The sequence below is a fragment of the Dermacentor silvarum genome, chromosome 3 (assembly GCF_013339745.2).
Source record: "Dermacentor silvarum isolate Dsil-2018 chromosome 3, BIME_Dsil_1.4, whole genome shotgun sequence".
NCBI classification, from domain to species: Eukaryota; Metazoa; Arthropoda; class Arachnida; order Ixodida; family Ixodidae; genus Dermacentor; species Dermacentor silvarum.
This window is the reverse complement of record NC_051156.1, coordinates 169,669,191-169,691,014: the sequence shown is the minus strand read 5'-3', so window position 1 is coordinate 169,691,014 and position 21,824 is coordinate 169,669,191. Positions and strand designations below refer to the sequence as shown.

Here is a 21,824-nt window from a genome sequence, read left to right as displayed (position 1 = left end):
CCAAACACAAAAATCATCGCGAAACAACACTGCCAGTACGCATGTCAACTGGAAGCAGGCTAGCAGCTCCGAAAGCGCCAGTTTCATTGGATGAATGAGACAGCAAGTGGCCAATCAGGAAGCGCGGCTCATCGCACGCTGAAATACACATTTTTCTGGCTTCTCCGCTTCCGTCAATTTTGAGAAATTGGTTCCGCTTTCTGCTGCTGAACGAGTTTATGTTAGAAAACAAAGAAGTCGCGGCCGCAATGCAGAGCCGGTCGTAACAACGCGCTATACCAGCGAACGTCTGAGACGCAACGCGTGGTTTGCAGAAGCAGTGGCTTTCAACGTGCTACTGGGCCGTCGTGGCCAGCTGCGCTTAGGCACCTAGAACACCTGCGCTTTCACACGCGCGAAGGTCTATTAGAAACCGGGCTCGCTCTCTGTGGCGGGATACAGCGGCTGGAATGACTGAACAGCAAGGTTTGTGCCGTGAAGCAGCGGCGTTCTATGCATGTAATCCTCCATCTACGTGTACTCTCGGTTTAGCATCACAGCACACTACTTTATCCCGAGGAAAAGACTCGACAAGGCGTTTGTAGACCGCGATAAGCCGTGAGTTTTTGCTGTCGCAGCAACACTTACTTGGTCCATTCATGGGCACTGCCATGGGATCATGCTTGTTAGTCTTTCATGAGCGGCGGCTTCGCGCATCCACACCCCACGGCGTTATGAACGTGTGGCAATTACGCTGTTATCTCGAGCACAACCTTGGCGCGGACCGCCTTTAACCTTGTGTGAAATGCGCCCCTATTAAATAACGCTGGCTCGAGAGCGGTAGTTTCGGGCGTCGCGCTGGGCCTCTAGACGGAGCGACATTTCTGCGCGCTTTCGCGTTGCCTCCTGATAACTTGCGCGTTTTTTTGTGTAGCGGCAGGGCGAGATTTAGTTAGGAATGAAGGAAGTGTAACGTGGTATAATGGCTGGGACATAATTGGCTCAAAAACTTCTCATTCGCAGCTTCAGCGGACATCGTTGCAGAGCTTTTGGAAGTTGCAGTCCACAATATCCTTTACTCGAGGAAGCTCTATCCCGAAGAAATGTTCCAGAAATCGTGGAAGTATAACATCCCGGTCCACGTAAGTTATCGCATTTCTGTGCGTGGATCAAGTCTTTTTTGAGTAGGTGAAGAAAAGTGCGTACTGTGTCAACAACTTTGTGTAATGTGTAGTACATATTAAGTGACACATGTCATACTATAGCCCTATAATTCTGAGTTATCACGTGCTAGTGGTCTTTTCTTTTGTCAAGAGCTGCCAGTGTCGACACACTTTACAGATATATTTCTTTTACAGCTGGCATCGCATCCACAGATTGTGGACTACATTGACAGCTGTGTGATGACAGTGCACAAGTTGCTCCAGCGAAACGAGCTACGCAAGATGGTTGTGCACGTTACAGACTCCAACCACAGGCCCCTGGAACAGTTTGTTTTTGAGGTTACCGTACCAGTTGAAGGGTCCTCAACACGTTCTAATCTCTCTAGGCGGCAGAAAGAAGAGTGAGTCAAATTCGTCATGGTTTTGTGACACGCTAAGTTGTGCTGCTAGTGCTGCACTTCATGAGCACGTACCTAGTGCTGTCAGGTTTCATTCTCAATCACTTTCAGGCTTATCACAGTCAATGTGTACTGAGTGGTTAATACAGTGGACAGGATGCTGGTCACTACAGTGAGGCATTGCGCTGGTTGTTACGTGCGAAAGCATCTTTGAAAGTTATGGCCCCTGGTTACAGTCGAACCCGGATATATCGAACCCACATAAAACGAATTATTGTGCATAACGAACAGCAGTAAAATCCCCTAGGAAATTTTTGTATACAAGTTATATTTTCTATATAGAAATACCTATATATAGAACAACTTTTTTGTGATCCCCTTCAGATTCGATATATCCGGGTTCGATAGTATTAAAGGAAACTGGGTGCAATTGTTCTAAGTATGTAAATTCGGGAAAGCCGCTGGTGTGGTGTAATGACTTTGGCATTGGGCTGCTAAGCCCGAGGTGGCACAACGGGCTTGTAGTGCAATTGAAGACCCTTTTGTCTATGACATAATGCCATAGATTCATTGGATCATAATGTCATAAATCTATTAATAATGTCATAGATTCTAGAAGCATCTACTTGGCATATTGTTTATGAGCAAGAAAATTTTTCCATTGTATTGGAAAAGAAATGAGTGTTGAAATATGTGAGAATACAGTGAAATTCGTGACCGCACTAGATGTCATTGGCATTATGCCTTCAGCGTAAAGTTAAAAAGTTTATTTTCACTACTAATCAAGTTTTTCTCTGGGGGACACATCCTGATAGCTTTGGCTGGTGTATTTCTCTTTGAAAGTGCTGATTTGCTGTTCCTTTAACCTATAAATTGGACCGAATAATGAGTTAACTATATCGCTGATAAGGGGTGCTGCAACAGTGTCATGTCCTGTTGTCCTACAAATTTACATGTGTGCCCTCTGCAGGGAAGACTCGTACCTGCTTGACGTAGAAGCGGCAGCGCGAGCCATTTGCCTCAAGGTGACTTCGTGTGACTCCGTCCTGCAAGACAATCCACAAGGTTGGACATTTCTGTTTCTTGGCGTCATCCACATTTACGTGTGCGTACGTTTGAGAGCAGCCAAGTAAAAGCCTTGGTCAATGTGTGACTGGTGTGTCACACTTCAAACATGGAAGCATGTCTTTAAGAAGCGCATTTTTATTAAGTTAAACATTTCAACAGAATTACCTGTCTGGTTGGGAAAATTGATTAAGACTTAGAGATTGACTCCAACCAAATAAGGAAATTTACTAGCCCAACGTTTCGGAACCAATTCAGCTCTTTCTTCAGGGGGTATTCTTCGGAGGTGGCGGTGTGCCGCTTTTAAAAGGTCCGTCGTAACAAAGGAGAGGAAGGGGGAGAAAGCGTAAGGTGCGGAGACGAAGAATACCCCCTGAAGAAGGAGCCGAATTGGTTCCGAAACGTCGGGCTAGTAAATTTCCTTATTTGGTTGGAGTCAATCTCTAAGTCTTAATTTTTATTAAGTGCAAGCTAGACAGGGTTAGGAAGTAGACATATGCACTCACAGACAGATACGAAAAATTTCCAAGAGACAACAATAAAAAGGTTGGTTTTCTTCAGTAGCACATTATAGGGTGCAGCAGTGGGTGCTGACTTCTCTTGCACCAGGATACCTGCCAACTTTTAAGATTTTGTTGTGAAATGCTTGATTTTTAGAGCTTGTTTACCATTGTTGTATTCATACCATTAATTTTAATTGGTGTTTGGTTGAGGGCAAAATTGATTTCAAAAGAATACAAATACAATCGCTGACCTATTTTTCAGGGCCTGATTTTTCAGAACCACCAATTATTCGAACATACCTGCAGCAACGCCACCACCTCATAGAACCACAGCATAGTGGTAACTGAAATTGCAGTTGTCGTTACATGAATATTTCATGAATAGAGACCATAACTTTAGGCAAATTGCCTATTTTTTTCCTTGCTTCCATATTGTGTCTATTTAACGTATAAGCACAAACTATGGGTCTAGAAACATTTCAGTGGCACTTTTATTGTACCTATAAATGCATATTTAGATGTTGGTATTTATATTGGATTTTCAGAGGCTAAAAATGTCCTCTTCTGTGTTTTGTCCTAGACTTGTGTTGTTTATAATGTTATCACCATTATTACCACAGTCACTTTCCTGGTGTAAAGGCTGTTTTAATAGCTTTGCAGGAGATAAGAGCATCGCTGTGAGAAGGGCTCAAACTGCGCTAACGCGATGATACACTTGAAGGTGATTTAGTGCGCTTGTGTGCTCACCTCATGTTTTTAGCCGACTTCATCAAGAAACTTGAATGCTTGGGCGCAACTCTGGCCCGAAATGTGGGGTTTATTCTGGATGTTCAGGAAAGCACTGCCACCATGCCCAATGGACCTGTTGCTGACAGAGTTAGTTCAAAACTTCAGTCTGCCTCTGAAAAAAATCCTGTGTTCAGTACTAAAGGAACTGTCAAGGGTTCTAACCGGCGAGCATTCTGCATTTTCAGAGGAAATTGGATTGTCGAACATTCTGAAGTACAAACATTTGCTGCTAAATTCAGTTTATGTTGAGCGTTCTTTTTCTGGATGCAAACGAATAACTCGGTGAAAGAAGGTGCAACATGAAACTGGAGAATTTTGAGATGGTTCTTGTTTGTCGCTACTTTCAAAACTTGTCTCGTCGTGTCTGGTCGCACTAAATTTCAGACGAATCTTGTAACCTGCGCACTCGAACTTGAGCGAGTTGGTAATGCACTTTAACTTACTAAAGCGCGTTACTGACGGGTCTTGGACGAAGACACATGTAAGACAAACATTGTCGGAGTTTGCTCAGCCAGACATGAGTCCACACAAAGTAGGGTGAGGAGCCAAAGAAAGCCTCACTTTAAATTAGGCAGAGCTTGCTCTTTCTTCTCATCCTTCCTGGTTTGGCACTGTTCAGTTTTTACAAGATGTGTACCAACTTTCCCAGTTGGCACTTTTACTAGGGATGATATGAAAAGAATCATTACAAACTTAGGCCACCAGGTGACAAGACAAGTAGCCTTCATACAGGATACATACATATCTTTTTTCTTTAAATCCTGCAGGCTGTTCCTTCAGCATCCAGTTACACGTTGCAGAGAGCACAGCCATGAGGCTATCCTTGAGTGATGATCCAGATGACCAGGCAAGTTTTTGCTCCTGTTCTCATTGAAAACTCTCGGGTGTATCCTTGGTCATTAGCATGGCACATGAAATATATTTTATGTCATGCCTAGAACGTGTGCATGAGAAATAGTTGTTGCTATATGTTAGTTGATGCCAGATGTTAGTCATGCAGAGATGGCATTTCAACTCGGAAGACTTTGTCCTTCGAAAAGACAAACTGTCCTTTTCCATAGGGATCATAATTTTTGTTTCTTTATACGTGGGCACTAAGTGAAGCTCATCAGGACATTTTCTTATGTTTTGCCCGCTTCTCTGCAGCTCTAGGCTTGCTGAAATACACAATGTCTGTGACAAGGCTTTTAAACAGCATTAGTATGAATTGCTTTTCTTTTCTTTTTTTCTTGCTGTTCTTAGTGCTGCAGGCGTTGCACAGAAAGCATTCTCAAAATTTTTCCGAGTGTACTGTCAGTACTGAGAGACTTAAATGTGCCGTTTACAACAATTTAACGGATGCATTTCTTGTTCAACAGTGAGAAACCTGTCACCTAAAAGTGTCTACGCACAAAAAGTGCAGAGGAATGGGAAAAAAATAATAAAAAATTTTGCAGCAATTTTTAATATGCCACATTTTCATGTGTATGGATGATCGTGACGTAGAATAGCAGGGGTGAGACTCCTGCGCCAATTGCACCATTTTGATACAAACACAAATTCCTGCGCCAAACACAGAAAATTGACCGCAATTGTGCCATGCTGCACCAAAACAGCTTCGGCTTGTGTGCTCCGGCAGTGGCCGCAAATAGCAAGCGGATTCGTTCTCTGGAAAAGAGCGCAGTCTTTCACATTCTGCACACCGTGCAACAGCACCTCCCGCAGTTTCTTGTAATTTTCGCGCTTATAACACTGAACTTTCCGGTGCTTCCGGCAAGTGGCCAGCGCGCGCGCGGCCACATGCGGCTGTTGTTGGTGCTGTCGGAACGGCCAGTGCGGCTGTATTTAGAGTGTACTAAAGTACAGTTGAATTGCCCGAGCGGCGCAGCACTCCCTAGCTGAGGTGCAAAACAACTAAAAGTAGGCCGAGGGCATTGCGAGCGAACTAGATAGAACCTTCCGGTGGGTGCTGCAGCGGGTGGGCGTCTCTGTCCCCAGGGCCAGTATAACGTAAAACTATTCCAGTCTGTTTTTATGCCCATATGGGCGAGGCCTGAGCCATTCTCACCTACATGAAGGGCTAATGGCAGATTTGGAATACAAAGTCGCAATTTCGCCCAAAAGGCGAAGCATCGATTACGATAGCAAGTTAGTAGACAGCTAAACAAAGTAAGCTATACGAAGGACAGTAGTTTTATCGGCCGTATAAACTTCTAAACATTCGCTTACTAACCATATTAACAAGCATGGTGTCTTGCGCGCACAAGCAAACATGAACACATCTCACTTGATGACCGCAGAAAATCGTCAAAATGCTGGAGTGAGGATGCGCGGCAGCAGCAGCGAGCGAATTGACCTTTGTGCTGCCTGTCGCTTCAACGTGAACTAAGTGCACACAAAGCTATCAGCACTCTGTCCCCATCACAGATCGATTTCAAGATAAGGGCCTGCGCGGCCGTGCCATACGCAGCAGCCACCGGAGTAGACCCCCCCAGGTGCTTTGCACACGACAGATAGGAGTAGTTTTGCATTATGTCCGCCCAGGGTTGATTGCGGCCCTCTGGGTCTGCGGTGACATGGTGATCCAAAAATTATGTTACTGCATTAATTGGACCGCACACCGTATTTTCCAATGTATAAGACGCGTGTTTGTTTCTTAATTTTGCGTCAGTGCGTCTTATAGAACGGTGCGACTTATGTACGTCCCCCCCCCCCCCCCCCCGGAAAAACTGCCCTAAAAATCGAAGTTCGTTGGTATGGCCACGCGAGACGCGCTGGTTGACTTAATTGTTACGGGTTCTGTGAACGCGCTATCGAGGTGCCTGGTTCTTCTCGTGAAAGAGTTTCCGAGCGTCGTGCGAGAAGGACAGAGCAGCAACACAAGCGGCGGCAGGCCAACCTAAACAAGGGGCTTTAGGCCGACCGCGCGTCGAGCGACCCGGTAGTAGTCGCATCTGCAGATCGCCTCCGCGCCGCTGCGGAAACTATGCACTTGCCGCCGGCCCTCCCTCCAGCGCTGCCTTCCCGCTTTCCTCCATTATGTGCGACTCGGCTCACCGTCGCACGCTTTCACTTGCACATACAGCATACGGTGCGCGGGATGATGTCATCGACCTTGGACTTTACACGCAACATCGCGGCAACCACAACGGCATAAATGCGCCTGGAGTGTCTGTATCATTGCTATCACATGAAATATATGGCACCCATATGCTTGCGCGTGACCCGCGTTCACCGAGTGAAATGGCACTAATTTTTTTTTAATCGCTTACCGAACAAGCAGGTGTGTCTTATACACCGGTGCGACTTATATACGTTTTCTTTCGGAAAAACTGCCATTTTGAGGGGGGTGCATCTTATACAAAGGTGCGAGTCCGGAAAATACGGTAATTTGAGAACATTTTTCGCTATCATCATGAGTGTCGGCTTGGGGATATATAGTTCGATCGTAGTGCCACCGTTTTCGGCTTTACAGGAAAGCATGCACTGTGCCGCCGCTCAACCCACTCTTCCCTATTCTAGTACGCTATAGCTACAAAGCGCACTTTACTACGCACTTCGTGTTGGTTTATTCTGTGCTTCGTCGTGGTTTCAAAGTGTGTTGCCATATACAGTTATTCCACCAAAATTCAGATTGGCGTGCTCCAAACTGCTTCAAAATGAAATTTTGTCTGCTCCAAAATGCAAGTTTGTCTGTTACAAACTGCTACAATACGCAATTGCTCCAAAATGACTTTGGGCAGTCCCAACCCTGGATTAGCAAGTGTTGTGGCCGTGGAAAATGAGAAGTCTTGATGCAAGCTTGGCTGTTTGTCTATCATAACTTATAATAGAGTGCTTCATTTTGCAACTGCAGTCATTCCCCTGGATCGAGGCAGATGACAAGGACATAGACATACCTGGCGGAAGCATAGTGCCTCTCAAGTGTGCGAACACAACCGTGGGAAAGGTGAGCAGCACAAAGTAGAAGCCCCAAGTGACTATGACGGGGCATGCGTTGATCCTCCCAGAAACTCTGCTTTCGCTCTTGCCAGCTTTGTGAAAGTGACCACTCTAGTCCTAATCGTTCTAGACTGAAATGACCCAATGAAGCTTCTTCTTTTTGAAGAGACTTAAGAAATTTATTGGCCTAGTTGGACCTCCGGATGAACAGTGCCGCACCGTTGCAAGAAAGCAAATCAAGAAATCAAATCGAGCAAATCAACCCCACAGTGCTTGCCCGCCCCTCTCACGTGAAAATTCCGTCATGCACTTGGTTTCCGCTTCGATACCAGCAATTCTCCTCGCGGGTCGTCGCACTCGCAGATATCGCTGCCAACCTATTGTGATAAACATCTTCAGCTATCTGTTTGACAGCGTGCATGGCATAGTGCCATTGGAAGCATACTGCACGCTTTCAATAGGTGATAACCCAAATGCGCCACCGTTCCCTGCTGCAGGCTGTGTGAAGTAAGCGTCATGTTTCACTCTGGTGGCATCTTATTTTGGTATCACCCACGAGCTCAATTTTGTTTTGGTTTCCTGTCGCCCTCTTAAAACACTATGGTCGCTGAGGCCTCACCAGCTCGACGCACATCGGCACTTCATGCCGCAAAGATTCTCACTGAGTGGGCAGGTCAAAACTTCCCACCAAAATGTCCCACCCAAAGAACCTGCTGACCTAGATCTAATTCGAGGAGCACAAAACGTAAACTTGCCAAAGCTGCAAAAATGGCAACACGTCTCGGACTGCACAGGCCCCACCAGCCCAGTGCGCATCAGTGTCTTGTGCTGCAGCAATTAATGCAAAGCTTTGCACTACCTAGACTACCGCTGAGTTTACCAAATTTTTGGTGACTTCGGATCTTACGTTTTCCCTGTTGTAGAATTTTCGCTCGCGTTTTATTCCAAAACATATGAATGAGGTTTTACTGTATTAAGGCTTCAATCTTGTCGTTTTCTACATTGTAACATAAAGAAAGCTTTCTACAAATGGCAGAATGGGTATTGCAAGGACAGCGGTAGTATTACAGGGGTAGTAGTGAAAGAGTTGTGACACACCACTGGTCAAGAACTCTGAATACAAGGAACAGATTTGCCATCTCACATCAAGCAGGACCTTTTGTACCACGCCCAGGTCCACTAGAGGCCAGATCACATTCGAGAATTGTCACTTTTGGTGCACGTTCATTCAGAGAATAGTTGCTGCTCCTATGAGGCATTATGCTGGGTGTCAAATAACATGCAAGTCTCAAATTGAAAATGTTGCCTATGTGAAATCTACAAGTGCAGTCTGATGGCGTATTTCTGTCTTGGCCCTATGTCTACTCTTTTTCTCATTTGTGCGAAATCACAATGTGTTATAGAAAGAGGAAAAAGTAGTAGAGCATCACAGAAGCATTGAGCCAGAAGGTAGTGCCGCAAATTTCCTTAGTGCTAACTTCTAGCAATCAACGCATGTTGCAATTTCATGGGCTGCAGTTTTCATGTCTGGATGCTTAGTGGCTTTGCACAGTGTTGCAATGAAGCGGCATTTCAGTGAGCTTTGTTACTGTGACTATTGCTTAAAAATCAGAAAGCATTTACAAAGTTTGATTACATGGTTACCATGTAGTGTACTATGTGCAATTGCACTGAATGCTGTGTCACTAATTTAGTTTTGTTCTCCATTACAGGTCCAGCTCTACGTTGTCGAGAGTGACGTCAAAAAGCCATCATCCTCTTGATGTTGTCTTATTTATAATCACTAGAATTTTTCATGTTACTTTAGGAAAAAAAGCCTCATTTTTCAACCTATTTTATAAGTTATTATGTAAATAAATTTTAATGCTCAGGCAAGATGCTTGAGATCTTTTGTGCACACTGTCAAGTTCATTTTGATCTGGATTGTTGGATTTCATGCCCCAAGATGTCATCACAATATGGTTAAAAAAAAGGAAGGTAGTCTTTAAATTATATACAATTGCAGGAAACTTTACAAGTTTCCTGCAATGAAGTTTCGTTATTGCATATGCGAGAGTGAGTTCATGTGCTATGATATGCTTTCTTTAGCCGCGATATGCTTTCATCAGCGATTCGTACTGGTTGATTGAGCCGTTTAAGACAGTATCATCGCTGTCGCTGCTAGCGATGGCAGAGACCTCTACCACAACCATAAAAATTGCCAAAAAACGTTCTGAAACAGGGCGCACACAGGCACTCCAAGCGGCCAGATGACTACGAGTACCAGCATGCACCGCGGCAGCGGTGGCGTCGTAAAACTGGCCGGTGGGATCGGTCTATTAGCTTTTCTTAACTCGTTTCTCAGTTTTGTGCCGTTTGCACCACTTGCAGTAGTGGGCTGATCCTGGGGATAGTGCAGTCTACAGTTACCATGGGCATGTGCCTATGGGTATATTCTCATGCAGCTGTCGTCGTGCCATCATTGCAATCCCGTTGTCGTCATACTGCATTAGTTGTTCTGTCAACATCAATCTTTCTTCGTCATTCAATCATGATTATGACACCATTGTCATACGGTCATGGTCGTTCCATCTTTGTCACACCATCATTCCATTGTCCTCATGCTGTCGTTACACTAGTATCCTTATCATTTCAAAACTGTCAACCTATTGTCATCATACCGCCTCCGGCTTTGCCAGCGCATGCTTAGAAAGCCAGCAGTGCACTAAAGTACTGGGTATGGAAATGGGGTGGAGGTGGAGGGAAGGCAGGAGTGCAAGAAGGACGTACTATCTGATAAGCCATTCGATTGGTTCTGCAAAGAGCACCGACTAAACAGGCAGTTCCATGCACTTCCACCTCGCAGCTGAAGAGAAGGAAGCAAGTGTTCGTGCGCGCAATCATCGACACTGTCAGGTGGCACCGGCATTAGAACATTCACACCATTTTTTTGGCTTAACAGTTAACTAAAACACAGACTCCCATAGTCGTGTGTCACGCAGGAAAGCTGAAGGTTAGGAGATGCGAGAGTTAAGCGTTCCCACAAATTCTATGCAGACGCAAGGTTGTATGTGTAGTTTTAAGTGTTCTTTGGCATGAACATAAAAACTGCCAAACTATTGATTATACCGTACACACACTTTAAAATACTAGGCTTTGTCTTGCAATAATTTGAGTGAAGGAAGAAATTTGAAGGAGCAGTGTGGACAAGGTAGTGCTCCTCACCAAAATGTTCTTCCTTCAGAGAAAAGTTGCGTGCATCTGGGAAGTTACCCAGTAGTGCTTTTATTTAGTGCCACACACAGAAAAAAAAAAAAAAAAAGACAAAAAAGGGTGTACCATATCCTTCGGCTCTCCAACAAAGCTCTTTTTGCAGCATACAAAATTTTTACCAGGAGACAAAGTGCAAACACGACAATTTATTGGAACAATGTATTGGTTAGTACCTATGTAATGCTAATGATGTAATGCAGCCTTCTGCAGTGAGAGCATGCTTACAATGAATGCAATGTATTTTAACTGCAGGGCTGCTGTTTCAGTGAAGTATTTTCGTATTTATGCTTGTTTAAGCATTACATGATAATGCTTGCAGCAGCAATAATCACAAAAAATTAAATCCATCTCCGATTCAAGTCAACTTTCCTCTTATTGCACTTTCCTCAACACCAATCTATTCTGATGTATGCGTTGGGTTGTATTGTTTGCATTTCATTTGCCCACAACAGTACACATTCACTGCATGCCGCACCAGTTACTGCATCACTTGTTAAGAAGAATCAAGAAAAACAAGAAACAAAAGATGAGGTGGCACAGTAAACTTGGAATATATTTAGGATGAAACATAATGACAGTCAGCTGATCATGTGAGCGTGTCTTCGGAGCGAATGTACTCTCCCACATCAGCCTGGTGGAACACAACTATGGTCATGGGGTCCGCACGTCTGCACTCCTGCGTGGACTTTGCTGCAACACCAAAACCCTGAAAGATGCATGAAATGGAAAGGAATAAATTTTTGCATGTTCCTCATTGCAGCATTGGTAATCTCCTCACTTAACCAGTGGCAAGGAAAAATCGTACATTTCCTATGCGCAAACATTGATACAGCATATTTCATGGTACCAAAGGTATGTAATGCAAAAGCTTTGCTAGTGAAGGCATGCTCCAGGGCAGTTTTGCTCTTTCTCTCATTCTAAACAGAGAGCAATGCAAACAGTGCAGAATGATGCGGTGCAGACTATATTAGAGTCTTGCTAGTTGCGCCAGTGGCCAGGTTTGAGAGGCACTGCTAATCACTCGACAATCTATCGCAGGTAACCACAATATGCCAGTAGAAGTCACTTATTAGTTTAGGTAATCGGTATAGCCCTTTTCAGGCTTACTCTGGACAGAAACAGTTGACATACAGATGGCAAAGTTGAAGACTTCACACAGCACCATTCAGCAAATGAGAGCTTGTGTAGCATGCTTTAATATCCCACTCGGAAATACTTGACCCTATAGAATCCGATAGGCAACAAATTTGGTAGCAGTTAGGAGAAGGATCACAAGGTGGATTAGTGACATGTAATGGACAACCCTTCTTTTGTATTTGAAACATGCAGCTGGTTCTCATTCCTTGCTGGCTAATGCTTTCCCATAGATTCCACTGCAAGGCAAAGGATCACGAAAAGACGGAGACTTGAAGTGATGAACAGTTGTCATGCAAGGCCCTGACGGCAGGGCCTGACAAAGATGTGTCCCTTTGTTGAAATGTTGGCTCCTGCGACATCCCTTCTTCAGGTTTCACTGTAGTGTCATCTAGTCGGGCTGGGAGACATAGTTCTGAGAAAACGGATGTCTAGTGAAGAACGTAAACTTTATTTTCAAATCAATAAGATTTGAGTCCACATCCTTTTAGTGGGTCTGGGGAACCCGCCGCGGACGTGGTTCCGAGACCTTGTCTCGTAGCTCATTCCTCGGCTCGCTGGAAGGCCCAGAGTTGTGCTGTCAGGTACCACAGCACGCCACTCATGTGATAACTAGTGAGATGTAGTATCAGTTATTATCCCCGTTAAGAACGAGAAGAGTGGAAACTAAGGGGCCCGATTTTTGTTAATTACACCCATACGTAAACAAAAGATGAAGCCAAGGAAAGCATTGGGACATTTATGCATAGTTTTTATTTGAAGTGTGGAAATGATTAGCTAAAGGGAAATGAAAGTCGACAAAAAAGCAACTTGCCGCCAGTGGGATCCAAACCTGTAAGCTACGAATTTTAAATTGTGCTGGTGATACGTACCACGACATGCCTATAGATGCAGGCCATCTAGAAACTTTTGTGCCTATACTGTGGGCGCTTTCTGTTGCACGTGTAGACAAAGAAATGCTTGAGATAATCGGGTAATGAAATCACTGCGCTTACCAGGGGAATGTCGCTCATGGAGTAGACAACAACACCGTCGTATGTGTTGGTGTTCTCTGTGATCCTTGCCAGACCAGACTTCAACACATGGTGACCGTAGAGGTACTGCTGCTCTGCGCTTGGTTTGAGCCAGACCTTTTGCTGCAAAATGCCACGTTATTACAGTTTAATTGAATTTATAGACAACAAGAGAATGCTACAGCCAGTGTTCACAAAGAAAACAGAGCACAGAAGAACGCGTAGGGAGTATGGCGGACGCATCAGTGACCTCTAAAATGGTTGCAGCTTCAGCAAATCGCCGAGAACTCACCTTCGCGTATGGAGCCAGATAGTCCAAGGCAGTGATGTGCAAGTGAAACTTTCCAGACTTGGTGAATTTGCCGAAGCAAGTGCCCATACTGATGAGGTTCTCCCGAGCAACGTTGTTGGCCAGCTTCATGATCTTTTCGCTGCACAAACATAACAACCCGGCGTGTGCAGTGTGAGCGTCCGAATTTGCGTGCAGTCATCACGTTCAGCATTTATATTTTTCTTGCTTACCTTACGTAATACACTCTGTCTTTATGGAGCCTAAAGCAGTAAGTACCATCTGGCCTATCAATGAGAAGCTTGATATTCTCCGATATGCTGTAAAAAAAATATGAAGTCAACGTCAGCAAAGCTTCAATATCGAGCAGATGACGCACGATGCCACACATGAATTACAAGGTTAGCTATGGAAGAAACATCACCCCAAACTGGTGCTTAACACTTACTATTTGGAGAGCTTGTCGAAAAATGTTCGAGTTTCTTCACTCGTGAGAGGACGCATTTCATAGCAGTATGTGAAGAACTTGGCACAACACAACAAACTACCACGCACGTGCGCTCCGCACCGCATAAATTTCGAGCTTGCTGCGTTTTCGACTTGGCTTCTCTCGACTTGTTTTGATCTTTTCTTGCCTAAAGACTGCATGAGCCATACAAAGCCAAAGACAAGCCAGAACATAAACAATCTCCATGTGAATGCCGGTGTCTTGTGCTTTGCATCATGCTTTGCGTATATTTTCCCGTGTTATTTGTCGTCACAAAGTTCACATAAAGGTTGTCAATGCAGTGTGATTTTGTTTTTATCTGTTAATCATATTTGAGAAGACATATTTGTTCTTACTATCAGCAAAAGCACGAAGTAAGTGTTCTTGTTGTTTTTTGGGGATTCATAAACTTTCTGACCCGCGTTTGCTTTCGCTGTCATGTTCCGAAGTGTTTCGTACGTTTTACTTTAAGTAGTTCTCATAGTAATGAACGTGCCTTGTAGTTGCTTTATGTGGGGGCGAACTTGTCCCTAACGCCCTAACTAATGTTAGTGGTTTCGTGGTTATGGACAGTGTTACAAAAAACGTGTCTGAACGTTGCAGGTCGCGAACATCACAATTTAAGCGCCGTGCATTGTATTTATTTGTGGCAATGTAATAGTGACTTCCTTGTGACCTTTTTCTTTTCTTTTTTTTTTCCCCCAGTAATGGCGAGAGCACGATTGGTACGTTTTGCCGGACGAGCACTTTTGTGTCTTGGAGGATTGAGAAGTGCCGCATCATTGACAGGTAACTGTTTATAAAGTGTTGTTTCAGTAATATTAAATTAGGGAGCGCAGTATAATTGTCATTACCAACTTCAACGTATGCAGAATGCACCAACACTGTTTTAGACGAAAAAAAGAAATCGGGCCAAAGGGAGCCTCATCGTTTGTAAATTTCACCATTGAAAATAGCTGGGGCCGTATTCTGAAACGTTCCACTTCGGCGATAGTTCGCCTTCAGGCGCGCGCTGATTGGCTGTTCTAGCAAAATTGGACGAGTTGATTGGCTGGTTGAGCCCGACGTCATTCAATTTTGCTCAACCAGCCAATCAGCGCGCCCTTGTTTAGCAAAGCACGTTAGGCATTCATTTATATGCCCGAAACAAGCTCCGTTTGAGTAACTCAACAAGAAACAAATGAGAAGTGCTATTGTGACCTTGTAGTTTAGTTTATTTCTATAGGAATGTTGGAATGATCGTATACCCACTTATGGATTAGGAAGCTGTGCTGGCTGCAGCAATAGTATAGGGCATAGTGCCCATGTATCATCAATTAACCAGGATGCACTTAACAACCAGTTTCTCATTATTTGTCTTTCTGAACGTTGTCTCTAGGTGACTCCACAAGATCGTACATGGTGTCCTTACGAGATCCGTATTTATGGCCTTACGTTAACACAACGTCCCGCAGCTTGTCATCGCTGCCAATGAAAACGAGACTCTCAAGAAAGAAGCCTGCTCCTGAACCTCCGGTGATCAGTGGAGTATTTCAACACTATGATATTGCACCAGACACAAAGGGGATGGTTGAACACTGCTGCTGTGGTTGAAGTTGTGTGTGGGGTTAAAAATAAATTCTGGGGGGGTTTCACATGCCAAAACCATGATCTGATTATGAGGCAAGCCATAGTGGAGGTCTCCGAAATAATTTTGACCACCTGGGGTTCTTTAAATATAAGTTCACAAGCATTTTTAAAAACAGCGCCCCCATCGAAATGTAGCCACCGGGATCAAATCCGCAACCTTGAGCTCAGCAGCGCAACGCCGTAGCCACTGGGATACCATGGCATGTGAAAAGTTGTGGGGATTATTTGCTGGCTGCTTTTTTTTTTTATGCACAAGAATTTAAACAATGTAGACTCATCATTTCCATTCCCTTTAATCGTTGTTTCTAGTAGTCAGACAGGTTCACTGCAAGATTACTCTCTTGCGGGAACACGCATTTTCCAGTAGATTGAGAAGTGCATGGATGTAATCATCCATTGGGCGGTAGAGAGCATGTTTGTTGCTCTGAAATTGCACCACGGGGGTGGGGATATTATCTGTGGGCCTGACTGTACCCCCACCACCCTCAATACCTGTCATAAGGATACATAAACGATCCTACTTGTAAAAATGTCTAATAGCAAAGGAAAAGCATTGGCGAAATGTTCGGAAGCATTCTGTCATTGTGGGAGTTGTCAAGGGTCTGTGATAAAACTGTAAAGAAGCTTGTTGCTAATGGTATTTGCTGTTGTTTGCGCAAGTTTACGCACTAGCACTGACACTTAAAAGTTGCAATCTCTTGCTCACCTGGTGTTTTGTGTGATGATTTAGCACTGGTTACGAACCACAAATACCACGCTATTGTTCTATAAACTGCCATACTATGTACTCTTTGCTCAGTTTCATAGTTGATAACTTTGGTGTGTTGCTACGGAACTAGAGAGAGGGAAGCCGTAGGGAAACTTTTATCAACAGATGAAAATGTTTCGAGCAATCAAAAGTAGCATTGAGAGATATGGCTTGTTGCCTGATGAACTGTTACTTGTTCTTCGGGCTTGTTTCTTTTTATGTGTAACTAGTATGCATCCTGCACATGCTTTAGCCTCTTCTCATTTACACTTCAGCCTCATCTTTTTAACTTCATTTAGACTTTATCCTCTCCTCTGGCAAAAATTGACGCTAGGCCGTTCTCAGAGCATTTCATTTTGGGTCCCTGCCCCTATTAGTATGCTGCAGTAACAGTATGGGTCATGTTACAATTTTTACGTGACACAAGACTACCCTCATGACTTTTGATAGGCTGCTGTGTTGGCGAGTGCCATCATCACACCCTTATTCTTGTCATCATCATTCATCCCTCTTTTGTTCACCTTTTCCCCTTCCCCAGTGCAGGGTAGCAGGTTAGAACATGCAAGCTCTGGTCAACCTCTCTGCCTTTCTATAAATAAATGCCGCTACTCTACCGTGAATAAGTGCTAAGTCTGGTAACTTGCGGTCAGTTGCCTATGCATATATTCTGTAGTGTGTTTTGCTTATCAACCCTTTAACCCCCAGAGCTGCACTTGTCTTGGGAGGTTGTACCAACATCATCAATGACGAGTCACACTCATTCAGCCCGATGTTGTGCTGCTCCCATTGCCAATGAATACTTAAGGTCGGTATTGAAGGAAGGCTGCCCTCAAGAGCAGCTTTTTTTTTTATGTTTTGTGTTATTCTAACCTGAAACCAAACGAGTACTACATTTTCAGAATCGGAATGACATAGAAAAAATGATGATTACATAAGAAATTTGGTGCATTTATACGGAATGTATGTGGGGGTTAAAGGGTTAAACATTATGTCAAAACTGAGAATTACAAAATAGCACTTCGTCGATCAGTAGTTTCGATCAGTTTTCTTTCCCCCCTCAACCTTTATTTTTTTTCCCCTGATTCTTGAGAATTAACTTGGTTTTTGTACTTTCCTTGCACCCTGAAGAGTTCACTGACAGCTGTGGCATACAGCACAGCCGAGGAGTACAATCTGACGTCCATCTTGAATGCATTGAAGAAGCAAGGCCTGTACAAGGACAAGGTCATTTCCGAAGATTTAACTGATGTTCTCTATGCTTCTGCCAAGTACCAAGTTACCGAGGAACCGAGAGAGCTTTTCATCTTTAGGTGAGCCAGGTATGCAGCTTTGAATTGGGTGGTGGACGTTGAAGTTGTCAAATTACCTACTTTTCCCCTTGTGTTTGCTGGTGTGTTCTGTTTTGTTTTAGACGTGGGTGAAAGTACTCCTTTAGTAAGTTATGCTGGAAAGGCCAGCTGATAACACAGTTGGAAGAGTTGCTTTCATTGTGTGTCAATTATAAGGTATCTGACAAGAAAGAAAAGTGCTGCTTTAGTGCTTAAATATATAAGCCACCTTTTGGATATTTGCATTTTCTTGCTTGTATTGGCAAAATATTTCTCACAACAGAATCAGGCAGCCTTTATGTGCCACATTTATTTGTGCGAGTACTCTTTCCTTTTTCATTTTAATTACTTTCTTGAGAAAGAAGCTTGCACCATAATTGGAACCATACGTCAAAGATTTTAGAAAAAGAAAAATCAACTGTATGAAGATTGCTTTGGTGCTGAACAGACTTCAAAGGGCACCTTTTCCTGCTTAGCAATTTGGGTTCTTACTTCTGGAGTATTCAGAAGTTGATTGATTAGCATGTATGCAGAAGTGTTGGTGCTTTGATGCAACTGTGAGGTCTCAGATAATCATTATATCTCACTGCATTTTGCTTTTCAAGACCAGTAAGTAGAGGATGTACTTGTTAAATAGGTGTGTACAAACAACATCTGGCAAATGAAAATATATATTTCAAGGCTTTATCATGTCCTTGGAGTGAATTTTTAATACTGAATGGGTGAAACCATTTATATGCGATACATTGAGGATCTATATCTACAATACTTTCATACGAGACCTTTCTTTTTTCTCCTTTTTACACACGATAAGGCAGGAACATTGTAGGGTTCTTAAAATTTTCCTATTTGAAATTAAAAAGTGATCTTAAAATGTATAAATACTATACGCGTGTTGTATTTATGTAATATTTCTCCTTTTATTTTTAGGGAAGGATCAATTGTCTTTTGGAATTTCCCAGAAATAGAGGTAATTTTGTGAATGCTTATAGACTTTGGCATATAGAATATGACTTTGTGTCATTTTGTATCGCAGTTTTGTATACTGATTTTTGGTCGACATTTAATTTTTCTTTGCCATGTTATTTTTTGTCTTAATGTGCACAGGGCTACTGTGCCTTAAGTGCAGCAGAATTTCAACATGAAAGATGGCAAATTTGATGCAAAGAATGCCCCATCTTAGTTTGATGTATGAGACAATTTCTTTTTTCCCATAATAATTATTCTTTTCAATGTGCTTCTTGTACCCGAGCGTCAACTTCTGCTGTCCATTGTAACAGAAGGAGGATTTTCACCAACCTTTGAGCCACGAATGTTCAAGGTCCCTGAAATTGTTCTTAAAAAAAATTAAATTCTGGGGTTTTACATGCCAAAACCACGATCTGATTATGAGGCACGCTGTAGTGGCGGACTTCGGAAATTTGGACCACCTGGTGTTCTTTAACGTGCACCTAAATCTAAGTACACGGCTGTGTTCGCATTTCTGAAATTGTTTTTGTTGTACACCTAAACACATAGGGTACCTCTCCAGGAAGGCTTTCTCACAAGAACTTCATGTCATTGCACTACATAATAACACAGGTACAAGTGGTTAAACATTACCCTCCCCTCAACAGCCTTCCCCCTCAGCTTTTACACTGTGCGGCCATCGCACTATCCCGCCTCCTTCAAGTGGTTATGCAAGCATTCTCTACTTCCGGTTGATTTGAACCAAGTGTATTTCCACGTCTCTTTCCTAGGCAGTTACTAGATGAAGTGAAATTTAAAGACGAATGAACTGCACGTGTTGGATGGAGATGCAGTGGCATTACGCACAGTGTTCACTGGCTTTTGTTTGTTTTATGATGGTACATGAAGTGAGAAGAGGTGGGCATTCACCCCATTGCTGTGAGCATATATGTAATGTGCAAACTACAAAGGTAGCTATTTCAGGTATTGTTTAAGTTTGGTACTTGCCTGATAACATGAAAATATCTAAGAATACATATGTTTACGATTGCCTCTACATTACGCTTGTAAAGTTTCTCTATAGCCATCAGCAGAAAAAGAAAGCACTGCCGCTAACTTGTGAATGCGTTAAAGTAAGCTATTTATGACTTTTTCACTAATAATAATAAAAAGAACTACATCTAAAATCGGAAATCGAACCTACACTTTCTGTATAGGAGCCGGACACAGTACCACTGCACCAAAGTCCTAACTCAAGGTGGTGATTTTCTGATGGACGTTCTGACACGTTGTAAAGCATGTTCAATTGTCTTTGCAATGCTTCTTTTTCCGCATCCTTGGGTTCTGCCAAATGCAGAACCTGTGATTGCCGCTGAAAGAGCCTTTCTTTGCAAAACTGCGGGTGACTGCTGTGTTGACGAAGACGGTTGGTGTTGACATTGACATGGAGCACGCGCATCCTTTACAGCGTGTAGTCGCTGCAGTTTAGTCCGTGCACACACTTGCAATGCAAGCTTAGTAATACAACGCTGGTACCATTCATGATCCTGCTGCCAAAGAAGACATCGCTGCTCTTAATTTCATGTGAGAGCCTCCGCATCCCATTGGCTGCCATTGCCAGAGCTGTAGCAGACGACCCGCATTCTCACCCGGAAGTGGGCCATCAGTTTGAAGAAGTATCTAGATTTGTTGCATTTGTGTACTTATTTTTATGGGCACCCAAATTACTATGCATACGTATGCTAGTAAAAATAATCGTAATGCAGCGGCATGTTTCAAGCATTCCCAATGCGATAATGTGGGTAGCCACGAGGATCGCTCGCCTGAGTGAGATCATTCACTTAAGCTACATGGCGTGGGAAGGGGCGGCTGAAAACGCTGGACTGGCGCCGCTGCGATTGGTAGCGTTGCACATTTTTAAAACTTTGTAATAAATTACACAATTTACGCAGAGCGTTTAAATCTGTCTCCTAATGATCAGGAAGTCCTACCCTACCCACTCGGCCTGTTTGTAAACAATTGTAAAAATTGTTTCACGGTCCCTTTAACTCCCTAATAATTAGCAAATGTGGTTTATGTTCAATTATTGTGTTCATTGCATCTAGTGAAGGCAAGTGCAATGAAATTATGGGTTTCGTAAAAAGAAACCTAATTTGTGTATTTAGAGCAGCCGCAATGCAAAATTTCATGTTTATAATATGCATAGATAAGTAATTGAAGGCTCGCGAAAGTAGACGGTTTTGATGCCAGAACTGAAAAAAAAAAAATTATGCTTTTACCGCTCGCCAGAAGTGATGCATGACTCAGAATGTGCGGCTCGTCCGCATGACCCAAAGTTGACTGCCATTCTCAGCATGCTGAAAAATGTCAGAGGCAATGTGCTGACGTATATACTGACCTACCAAGTGTGTGTGTGTGTTGTTCTCTTGGGGGCCATTTAGAGGCTGCTAATAGGAAGAATTAGACATTTACCTGCCCTGCAGCTTTACCAAGATTCCTTCAGCGCTTGTTTATATTACCAATTTAGCCAAAGTGAAATTTCGTTGTAGTTAGCATTTAAGCTGAAAAGCCTTTCACCTCTACAATGTTGAATCCCTATTCGCACGATCGCCTTTCAGAGGAAAGCCGTGCTGCAGTTCCTGAAGCCTTACGAAGAGCACCCTTACAGCCCATCCCTCGTGAACCAAGAGATTGAAGCTTTAGAATTTGCGTACCACGAGTGAGTCTACCTTCTTTTCTAATATTTTTGGGTGTGCCAATGCAATGAGCCCATGGCACAATGTTTTGTTAAACTTCACCCTGTAATGACCATCGTGTCGTGTGCTATGCTGAGTTTGATGCCTCAAAATGCAGTTTTAAGTGCATTAAAATTTACGCCAAGTCCATAGCTGTGTTTTTGATATGCTGGAGTGAAGTTGTACCTGTATGTAGTTCAACGAACTGGTTACCAATGAACTTTCAGCTTTAATAACATTTCATTTTCTTTATTATACAGTACGAATTTACTCTCCATGGGGGGCCAGAAAGAAAGGGGAACAAGTTCACATTTTCCCCAATGTGTAACTTTTTCTAGTGATTACAGAGTGAATAAATGCCATCAGCTGGAAAACACTAGAAAACACATTGGGACGTCTGTAGTGCAGAATGCGTTCATGGATAACCTTTAAGCAATCTTCCC

At 43.3% G+C, this 21,824-nt stretch overlaps 4 protein-coding genes across 8 annotated transcripts in view; 2 read left to right on the top strand and 2 right to left on the bottom strand.

Annotated features, from left to right (window-relative positions):
* The window catches only part of LOC119446065 (rho guanine nucleotide exchange factor 10-like protein), a 56,724-nt gene extending 56,011 nt beyond the window's left edge, over positions 1–713 (bottom strand). For both annotated transcript variants that reach the window (XM_037710394.2, XM_049663870.1), the window contains exon 1: positions 628–713. In XM_037710394.2, the coding sequence (XP_037566322.1) occupies positions 628–652 (25 nt within the window). In that variant the 5' untranslated portion in view covers positions 653–713. The remainder of the gene's footprint in view (positions 1–627) is intronic.
* On the top strand, positions 10–9,715 carry LOC119446068 (mitotic spindle assembly checkpoint protein MAD2B-like). 2 transcript variants are annotated; one of them, XM_037710404.2, is made up of 7 exons: positions 10–465; positions 1,003–1,121; positions 1,338–1,543; positions 2,511–2,605; positions 4,665–4,744; positions 7,733–7,825; positions 9,531–9,715. In XM_037710404.2, the coding sequence occupies exons 1-7, from the start codon at positions 450–452 to the stop codon at positions 9,579–9,581; spliced, it is 660 nt and encodes a 219-aa protein (XP_037566332.1). In that variant the 5' UTR covers positions 10–449; the 3' UTR covers positions 9,582–9,715. The 2 variants fall into 2 exon arrangements, with proteins under 2 accessions (XP_037566332.1, XP_049519833.1); XM_049663876.1 differs by lacking the exon at positions 10–465 and adding an exon at positions 495–597.
* A 1,882-nt stretch (positions 9,716–11,597) lies between these two features.
* On the bottom strand, positions 11,598–14,113 carry LOC119446063 (60S ribosome subunit biogenesis protein NIP7 homolog). The gene is made up of 5 exons (XM_037710391.2): positions 13,955–14,113; positions 13,740–13,826; positions 13,510–13,648; positions 13,200–13,340; positions 11,598–11,776 (listed from the first exon to the last, which is right to left on the bottom strand). The coding sequence occupies exons 1-5, from the start codon at positions 14,077–14,079 to the stop codon at positions 11,657–11,659; spliced, it is 612 nt and encodes a 203-aa protein (XP_037566319.1). The 5' UTR covers positions 14,080–14,113; the 3' UTR covers positions 11,598–11,656.
* Positions 14,114–14,214: 101 nt separating this feature from the next.
* The window catches only part of LOC119446061 (uncharacterized), a 45,654-nt gene continuing 38,044 nt past the window's right edge, over positions 14,215–21,824 (top strand). For all 3 annotated transcript variants that reach the window (XM_049663868.1, XM_049663867.1, XM_037710385.2), the window contains exons 1-6: positions 14,215–14,367; positions 14,699–14,782; positions 15,372–15,508; positions 17,499–17,680; positions 18,629–18,668; positions 21,265–21,365. In XM_049663868.1, coding sequence (XP_049519825.1) covers positions 14,701–14,782; positions 15,372–15,508; positions 17,499–17,680; positions 18,629–18,668; positions 21,265–21,365 — 542 coding nt within the window. In that variant the 5' untranslated portion in view covers positions 14,215–14,367; positions 14,699–14,700. The remainder of the gene's footprint in view (positions 14,368–14,698; positions 14,783–15,371; positions 15,509–17,498; positions 17,681–18,628; positions 18,669–21,264; positions 21,366–21,824) is intronic.

Coding starts and splice junctions, on each gene's coding strand:
- LOC119446063 (XM_037710391.2), bottom strand. CDS start 14,079: ATGCGGTGCGGAGCGCACGTGCGTGGTAGTTTGTTGTGTTGTGCCAAG. Junction 13,827..13,954: donor TTCGACAAGCTCTCCAAATA/GTAAGTGTTAAG, acceptor TTTTTTTTACAG/CATATCGGAGAATATCAAGC. Junction 13,649..13,739: donor GACAGAGTGTATTACGTAAG/GTAAGCAAGAAA, acceptor ATGTTTGTGCAG/CGAAAAGATCATGAAGCTGG.
- LOC119446068 (XM_037710404.2), top strand. Junction 1,122..1,337: donor AGTATAACATCCCGGTCCAC/GTAAGTTATCGC, acceptor TTTCTTTTACAG/CTGGCATCGCATCCACAGAT. Junction 4,745..7,732: donor GTGATGATCCAGATGACCAG/GCAAGTTTTTGC, acceptor TTGCAACTGCAG/TCATTCCCCTGGATCGAGGC.